This window comes from Camellia sinensis, chromosome 5, assembly GCF_055761805.1.
Source record: "Camellia sinensis isolate YWXY chromosome 5, ASM5576180v1, whole genome shotgun sequence".
Taxonomy (NCBI): Eukaryota; Viridiplantae; Streptophyta; class Magnoliopsida; order Ericales; family Theaceae; genus Camellia; species Camellia sinensis.
Window position 1 is genome coordinate 17,709,193 of NC_138965.1, and position 9,445 is coordinate 17,718,637.

The following is a 9,445-nucleotide window of genomic DNA, read 5'->3' on the forward strand; positions in this document are numbered from 1 at the left end:
TATTATTATTATTATTATTTTGATTGTGATCTGATTATCAGGCAATGGCAAATTCCCTCTTAAAATTTCCTTCTTTTTTTTCCCCTCATCAAATCTCCCCTCATCCATTTCCATGATTTCACTCTTCACAATTATAAAAATAGTTAAAGATCACACTTTGACAATTAAAAATATCTCACTTTTAGTAGAAATGTGATAAAAAAAATTAGATCAATATTTTAATCATACTTAATTTGAGTGAGTATGATAATATTTATTTTTAATCTCATTTTTTAAGTAAGTGTAATTATATTTATTTTTTTAATCATATTTTATAAATACGTGCAATTGTATGTTTTTTTTTTAATTTTAATTTTATATAAAACAGCTTCCTCTTTTCTGATTCATAAAAATTCAAACTGCCCTTTACCTTTTTTTAACTGCCCTTTTCCTTTTTTTGCAGCATGCTTCCCATCATTGGTAGCAGCCCTAGATTTGTTTGAGAAAGTTCAAAATAAAAAAAAATGGCGAGCAACAAGAAGAAGGAAGAACCCAACACGGCTCCTCAGCCCGATCGTTGGTTTAACCTAACCCTAGGTTCCGCTTTCAAGGACCACTATCCCTCCACCAAGTTCTGCACTTTGCGTTGTAAGTTTCTCTCTCTCTCTCTCTCTCTCTCTCTCTATATATATATATATATATATATGTATATGTCTGGATTGCATTCATTCATTGCCTAGAAAGCTCGAAGAAAGAAAATAGCGGACCTGGTATTTTTGATTCCCGAAGAACCTACTTGTTGCGATGAGCTCAATTGAACAGACCTTACCCTCAATTTTTGTAATTTTTGTAATTTTTTTTTGTAAATTTTCGAAACCGCAAGAGGGGTTTGTAATTTGAGACGAATTACAATATTTTTCTAATTTTCTCTTCTTGGTTGTTGAGAAAAATCTAGGGAACTGAAACGATTCCCCCCCTCCTTATTTTTCCGAAGTATTTTGATGTTGCTTAAGTCTCCAGCACATGAAATTCTGACCTCAACTAGACCTACTTGTGAGCTTACTGTTGCAGATAAGAAACTTAAGACTGAAATTTTGTATTTTTTAAAACAAATAATTTTCTCTTATTGGAAATGAAAAAATAATTCTTCCAATTTTTCTGGATGCAAATCATTAATGGAAAATGTGAGGTTTGAGTTTTCTCACCAATTGAATGGCAATATATTGCTACATTTTCAGAAGGATGATGTGGTTTTTTTTTTAAAAAAAATATCTTTCAGATGAATTTAAACCAGCATCAATTAATAAGAACTAGGCAGGATTACTGCACAAGAACAAGGAAAACAGGGTTACTGTAGAATTTCACAACAACCAACCTGGAAAACCAAAAGTGACGTTCGAGGGCAGTAGTGAAGATTACAAGGAAAATGATGCAGTTTTGTTCTTTGATGGTGAGAGCTTTCGGTTAGAACGGTTGCACCGAGCAGTAAAGCGGTTGAGACATGTGCGGCTACCTGGTGAGTCTGCTGCTGCGGCTGTAGGTACTTCACTTGGACCAGCCGTGGAGGCTACTTCACCACCCACCAGTAAAGTGGCTAAGGTACAGACTTTGAATAAGAGCATACGTCATTCAATGCCTGTGAGTTTTCATTATGGAGAATTTGTTTTCACCTTTTTTCTATAATTTCGTAACCATGACAAAAAAATTAACTTAAGAAGATCTAAAAATCTCACTGTGTCCAAAAAAAGAAAAAAAAAACCTATCTCTCACTCACTCCTCTCTCCAAACCCTAACCCTACATCCTTTGATCGGCGGCGACTACGAGCAGCAGCGGCCTGCAGCGGCGGTGAGCGACTGAGGTCTCCAAGATACAAAACACAATATGTTCAAATAAATTGTGCCTTTTATGTTTCTAAACGTAATATGAAGAATATGAGCAATTCGATAGGCCATAACTTGATTCACCATAATTTGCTTGCTCTTGTGGTGCTAGAGCATCAAAGTAAGATTAATTCCTCTTGCATTTCTGGTTACAATTTGTTTCAAGTTCAGGCAAATTCACAGATTCGAAAGTCGCATATCACTTCCAAATTCTGGGGAAAATGTCTGAATTTACGGAAAACGAAGTTGCCGATGGGAACAAATCGAGTGCTTTCTGTTTTTCCTCAGTCTGTGTTAGCCACCAATCCAACTTCTAAGGTACACTATCAATTTCTAGCCTTTTTTTTTCCCCCCCTTTGCACCGTTTATGTCATTGTGTTCAATTGAATGAATTTATTAGTCCAATTGATTATTTGATTAGTATTTTTAACTCAAGTTTATAATTTTTCCCACATGCCACTTATTTGTTTATTTTTCATATAAAAAAAATTTAAAAAAAAAAAAAAAAACTCAATTGAACCAAATTGAGACAGAGTGATAAATTCATGGTTAAAATCGAGTCAATTGAAATTATAGGGAGTAAAATGACACAGGAAGTAACAGAATACATAGACTACCATTTTAATTTGCCCATTGAATAACTTTTGGAATCTGCTTTTGGACTTTTTCCATTTTGGTTGAAAATTTTTCAATGTGAAGAGCAATGACAGATATTACAAACGATGATTTGAGTTACTGGTTTGGATGTCAGTTGATTTTGACTATTTCTTTCATTGTAGCAACTTACAGAAAGTTCAACCTTGATGGAAATACGAAATTACAGGTATTAACACCGTAGGCTTTTGCATTTGTAATTGACCCCAGAAATTTTGTTGGGTTTAGATGAATTCAAATACCTAAATCTTTCAGATAGATGATGTATTCAACATGAGATTCTTGTATCCTATCCAATTGAACATGTGGTTGTTATAAGTGCTCCTACTTCAGGTTCTGTATTAGAAATAGATATGCAGGTCACTACTACTAGTGGCACCTTAGTTCTTCATTGGGGTGGGATACAAAATGGAAAGGAGTAAGTACACTTGTAAATATAATGATTTGCTTTGATTCAAGTTTTGAGCTATAGCATTAAAATGTTTTAAGTTACTTTTGTCATTTTTTCACGCAGTTAGAATTATGTATTTTTCAAATTGCAAAACTGCTGGAATGGGAAAAGCTAACAAAAATAAAGCATCATCTGAATCTTACAGATTTTGGGGTGTTCTGGCTTGTCACTAGTCGGTCCAATAATGCATCTAAAAATCCTTATTTTTGTCTATTCATATTTGACCACGAAAAGCATGATCACTGACTTATTGATCTTGCAGCCTGTGGATTATGAGCCTCCATTCTTCAGAAACTGCACAGAACAAGAAACTCATAGCCCATGGACTAAAAATCCTTTGAAAATTGAGAGGTTGGGAATGTCAACAACAAACATTTTGTATTAGCTCTCAGGTAAAGATATAAGATTGCAGGAACAGTGAGACACTTGGATCCCTTGTTCAAATTTTGAGTTTTGTAATTGGAAATTATGCAGGTTAAGAGTATGCTTGATCCTTGTGAAGATGAAAATGATGACATTCAAGACGATGATGTGAGCTTGGGAGCTGATTTTGTACAAAGGGATGAGCATTCTGAATCTGTCAGTGAGGTACTGTGTTAACATTTCTTACTGTTTGTTCTCCATGAGCTTCACTAACTGCTGAAAGCTTGATTTACCATATAGAACAAGTGTTTAGTTAACTACTTGTCAATTTGTAACCCACTTTGGGTTAGCCATTCGCAAGATAACCAATACATAGTCGCGTCAATAGGTAATTACATGTGTTTATGCTCGACTGTTTCAGCTTGTTTACATGTTAGGTGTTTCCAGTATTCTCTGAAGTTTGAAATGTGAATGACATTAGTTCTTTTGACAGATAAGCAGCAGAATTGTGATGATAATGGATGACATGGTTGATGAAGGTGATAACGACCCATGATGGGTTTCTTGATGCCAAAAGCAACCAGAGGCTAGGTATGTTCAGTCAAATTTTAAGTTCTATTTTTTGTAAAAAATTTTAAATGCTTTTTAAAGCATACCAATTGTCAATGACTTTTCAGGCTAGGCCCACTATGTATCAAGTTGTAAAGGAGATGGTTGACAAGATGGGCTATGCAGTAAGTTTGGCATGATTAGCAATGCCTCAATCTTTTCATACCTTGATTTCTCTTTGTCAGACCTCCATTTGATATAACTGTTTGTTTCTTATGCAGGTGAAGGTTGTTCGAGTCACCAAGAGGGTACATGAAGCATATTTTGCTCAGTTATACCTCACAAAGGCATATTCCTGTTACAAGCTTGTATTTTGTTTGACTAATATTTTCCATAAAACTTGCTTTAATAGTAATATTTAACTGATTAAGTTTTTTTTTTTTTTTTTTTTTTTTTTAAATCTCAGTTGGGTAATGAAACGAAGAGTGTTAGCTTTGATCTTCGACCTTCAGATGCCATTAACATTGTAGTAATATGCAAGGTACTTTTGCTCATTTTGAAGATTGTTACTGCTTTGGTGGATTTTTGTGGTTGTTTATCGTCATGTAGTCCTCTTATCTAATATAGTTTAATCACTGCTCTGTCACTAGATAGCATTATATAATGGTGTTTGATAAACATAATGTTATTTGCATGCAAAACTGATAGCTGAGTAATACTGTGAGATGCAACAAAGTGTACAATGAAATAGAAAAGAAAATGACTTCTGGGAAGGGTATGTGTATTGGGGGTGATGATGACTCAAAAATGAGTGACGAAACAAAAGAAGAAATGGCAAAGAAAATTGGGAAATAAGGAAGGAAAACAGGGGATAGTGTCCCCCAAGTTTAGGTGGGTTTGTGGACCCCATTTTGAAATTAATGTTTGGGGGATTGGTGAACTGCCACAGTTCTTTCAAAGGAGAAGTTATTTGTTCTCGGGACATCGTTATGTGGTATTTTAATAATATTGTAATTGGTAAAAATAATAGAATTTATGAATTTATATTAAATAATTAAAAAATATAAATAAATATGATAAATTATGATTAAAGCTAAGTAATAATTTTTCCTTTCAAAGAGTCCCACAACATGGAAGCTTGTCCCTTGGTAGAGCGCATTCAATTCTATACTTTTCCCATTCACAAGCATTTAATTCGGGATGTTGTCATACTCTCTCTTTCTCTCTCCTCCTGTATCTCTAACACAATAAAGACCACATACATAGTGAAAAAAATGCATATAACATAACTTTGTTATTTTAATATAGTGAGAGGTAAAATTTTCTTTTAATTATTAATTTACATGATTGAATTAGCAATTCGAGTCTCTCAAATTAGAATGCCAATTCCACGATGGAGGAGGAATTAATAGTCTTACAACTGATTTTTTTTATTTATTTATTATAAACAAACATGATTTTAGTAAGACTTACGGATTGCTAAATTAATTTCCTTCTTAAATCTCCAATCAAACATGACCTTTAAGGTCTAAATTTAATTTCATGGGATTGGTTGTTTCTACATGGATTGGAAGAATCGACTTTGGATAGGTCATGAAAAGGTCAGAAGTTTGCTTTTGTGTAGGTAATATATTGCACTGAATTTTTGAAACAAATCACAAATGGTAAAAACAGAGGAGCCTAGTGGTAACCCTACCCATACCAAGTTTTTAAAAAGGTCCCCGACCACATGCCCCAGATTTTAGGGGAAGTCGAGGTGCCTTGCCGAGGAGGTAAAATCACTTATGATCCCATTTGGGATAGGTGGAAATTAATTTTAGGCCAAATTTCACTTTATTTATTTAGGCCAAATTTTAGGCCTCAGAGCATTTTTTTTATGCCAAAAAAAAAAAAAAAAAAAAAAAAAAACTATGTTTTGAGTCCTAAAAAATATGACAAAAGTATATATGGTTGTTTATGTATAAGAATATTTTAGTGGTTTTACTCCAGCAATTAATTGTTCAAACAGTTCACCTTGATACATACATAAACTATATTTTTAAATGTTAGAATAATAAAGCGCACATAAAAAGAATCAATACAACCCATGTCTGAATTTTTTCTCGGCCGTTGGAGGCATTGTCGAAAAAGCTAAAGGCAAAAACCCTAAGAAGTTAAGCTTTTAACCTATTGCTGCCACTATGTACTTATCTCTCTGTTATACACACACATCAATTTTATGCATTATGAAAATACATACAGATGTGTACACTTATTATGCATATGTGGACATTTAAACATACACAAACACTGACACTCAAGTTCATGCACAAGTTTCTCAAGATGACTGTGAAGCAATGATAATTTATCAGTTTGGTGGATGATGAGAAAATACAGGAAAGAATATGAGAAGTTGGAACTTGAAAGTTTGTAACAAATTGGGTTTGCAATGATTGTTTTGAGATTCCATGGTTTATTTAATAACTGTAGAGGATATCTCATCCTCTTTTCCAATTTGGGTTTGAAATGACCTCTTTTTTGGTTTTCCTCAGGAATCAACTATTTGAGAATGTCTGATTGATGATTGTCAATAGTTTGATATTCTTCCATACTTCTGAAGTTTTTTCTATTTTTTGTTTTTTTCTAATTTATATGCAGGCTATTAGCCCGTGAAGGAATCAATGCAGAGCAGTTTGCTCGGGATCTTAAATCTTTTGAATTAAAGGTTATTCTTTCATATCTTCAACTTGATGCATAACTTGTTCTTCTCATTAACTGCCACTTATGATATTTACCTTAGAGTAATTCAATAATTTTGTTAAGTTGAAATTCTGTATCAAGTGAATCTATTCGTACCATGGATTTCCAGAATTTTGTCCTCTTTTTTTACTTCTTTTTTTTTTATTTTTTATTTTTCACTTAGTATTGTTTATTTATTTATTTTTTTATCCATCCTCTCATATTTTAACTTTCTTCTTCAAGATGACTTTTGAAGATGTTTTCCCTGCTGAGGCAACAATCGTGGAAGAGTATTTGCAACAGGTAACTTTCATTCATTTTGTTGCTTATTGACAACATAATGTCAAAATATTGATACTCTAGCGCTTGCTTTCTTGCATTGTTGTGTGTAAATTTTTGCTCACATTGATCGACGGAAAGAAGATTGTAAATTTTGGTTTATATTGCAATACAGAGAAAATAGTACTTCCTTCCCATTCACTTTGTTGTGTGCCATGCCCTGGAATACCAATATATCAGTTATTGTGCATTACAAAGACAAATAAAGTAGTTTTAACTTTGGTTGTCATTTATATGTTTATTTGTTTTTCTGCCAGCCATCATTTGGAGCTTAGTATTTTTTATTTTTTTTGAAAGACTGAATAAGTATAAAATATGTATGTATGCATATAAAATTTGTACATCAAAGTAGTTAGGTAGGTCAAGACCCAGGATGAACTTTGTGATTGGTGTTTCCATGATAAATTGTTCTATTTAAGCATTCTATGTTCTTTATGAACACTATTGTTTTTATTTAGTCACAGAATGTTACAGGTGAACTATTAAGCAGATGGTTGGGTTGCACATCAGGTGTCAGATATATGGGCAAAAACATTTCCTAACTGAGGTCAGGCTATTTGGGCTTTATGGCAAATGGGTGGAGCATGGCTTTGTACTCATCTATGGGAGGATTATACTTGTACTATGGACAAAGTAAGATTTGCTTATACTTATAATGGGAGCATTATACTTATACTTGCTAGGCCGTTGCTGCTGTAATGTTGCTGTGAGGCAGCTGCTACTAGATGTTGGTCTGATGGATAAGTTTGTGGGTGATTTTCATGCCGTTTTACCTGTCTTTGTTAGTTTCATGTTTTCATTTTGTTATCTGTTGTTTCTAATGTGGGTTCACAATTTGGATGTATTTGGGTATTTTAATAACTTTACCGTTTTAGGTTTTATACATTGCTTTTAAAAGCAGTATTAGTAGTGTTTCTTTTGCTTGCACATTAACTTTAGGTGATTTCATATCAATGTTATTAGTTTGTAATAGTGGTGCCTGAGGGATGCCTCTTGTAAATCTGTAAATCTTATAAAAATATATAAATTATTTTCAATTATTTTTGTTAGTAAATGTGTTGCCAAAAGTTTATTTTTGCCCACTCATATTGTATTGCTAGAAGTGTATTTTTTGTCAATGCCAATTTGTCGTTGTCAAAAGTAAACATTTATCGACAAACAAATCGTCGGCAAATGGCAATATTTAACGACGTAAATATGTTGCTAAAAGTTTACTTTTGTCCACTCATATTGTGTTGCTAAATGTGTATTTTTTGCCAATGTTAATTTGTCGTTGCCAAAAGTGAAGTTTATCGACAAACAAATCATAGGCAAATGACAACATTTATCGACGTAAATGTGTCGCCAAAAGTTTATTTTTGCCCACACATATTTTGTTGCTAAATGTATATTTTTTGCCCACGCAAATTTGTGTCGCGAAAAGTGTCACACAATCATCATCTTTGAATGACTTTTACCGACGCAAGGTAAATTGCCAACGATGGATGAAGGCTTTTATCGACGACTATAATCGTCGCTAAAGGGATTACTTTTACCAACGCAATGATAATTTCATCGGCAAAAACTTTTGCCGACTCACTTTTGCCTACGGGTTGCCAACGTAGCTTGGTGTGTCGGTAAAACTCTTTGCCGACGAATTTTCCCTTTTAGCAACATATTTTGTTGCGTTGCGAAAAATGCAGTTTCTTGTAGTGCCTCCTGTATCAATACACAACCCAAACCCTCTCGTGAGGCATCACAATAAACCGCATAATCCAACCCTCTCTCCGGAATAATCAAAATCGGAGCAGTGGTCAATCTAACCTTCAACTCTTGGAACGACTTTTCGCAAGTCTCACTCCACACAAACTTGACCCCTTTCCTCGTCAATCTAGTCAACAGCGAAGCTAGCCTGGAGAAATCCTTCACAAACCGACGGTAACACCCAGCTAATCCCAGAAAACTGCGAATCTCAAACACACTCTTATGCTGTGCCCAATCTTGCACTGCCTCTACCTTGGACGTATCAACAGACACCCCTTCCTCGGATACCACATGGCCTAAGAATTTCACCTCTCCTAGCCAGAACTCACACTTCCCAAATTTGGCATACAGCCTATGGGCTCTAAGCAACTCAAGCACCACTCTCAAGTGTTGCTCGTGCTCCTCCTCAGAAGGCGAATAGATAAGAATGTCGTCCACAAAAATGACTACAAATCGATCCAACAATTCCCAAAAAATTCGGTTCATCAAGTCCATAAAGACTGCCGGTGCATTGGTAAGCCCGAATGGCATTACCAAAAACTCATAATGGCCATACCGCGTACGAAATGCCGTCTTAGGAATATCCTTCTCCCTGACCCTCAACTGGTGGTAACCCATCTCAAGTCTATTTTAGAGAAACAACGGGAACCCTTCAACTGGTCAAACAGATCATCTACACGGGGCGTAGGGTACTTATTCTTGACCGTAGCCCGATTCAACTTCCGGTAGTCTATACACAATCTCAAGGCACCATCTTTCTTTTTAGCA

At 34.6% G+C, this 9,445-nt stretch overlaps 1 protein-coding gene across 3 annotated transcripts; it reads left to right on the plus strand.

The window, feature by feature from the left end:
* The first annotated feature begins 409 nt into the window (after positions 1–409).
* On the plus strand, positions 410–7,983 carry LOC114288501 (alpha-glucan water dikinase, chloroplastic-like). Of its 3 annotated transcripts, none has more exons than XR_014329171.1 (11): positions 410–627; positions 1,259–1,578; positions 2,032–2,178; positions 2,640–3,357; positions 3,440–3,553; positions 3,822–3,919; positions 4,006–4,062; positions 4,159–4,224; positions 4,344–4,418; positions 6,515–6,581; positions 6,839–7,983. XR_014329171.1 is itself a non-coding variant. In XM_082868300.1 (10 exons), the coding sequence occupies exons 1-3, from the start codon at positions 1,903–1,905 to the stop codon at positions 3,304–3,306; spliced, it is 399 nt and encodes a 132-aa protein (XP_082724426.1). In that variant the 5' UTR covers positions 1,671–1,902; the 3' UTR covers positions 3,307–3,357; positions 3,440–3,553; positions 3,822–3,919; positions 4,006–4,062; positions 4,159–4,224; positions 4,344–4,418; positions 6,515–6,581; positions 6,839–7,983. The 3 variants fall into 3 exon arrangements, 1 of the variants encoding a protein (XP_082724426.1); XR_014329172.1 differs by having other exon boundaries at positions 3,228–3,357; XM_082868300.1 differs by lacking the exons at positions 410–627; positions 1,259–1,578 and having other exon boundaries at positions 1,671–2,178; positions 2,640–2,683; positions 3,228–3,357.
* Positions 7,984–9,445: the final 1,462 nt, after the last annotated feature.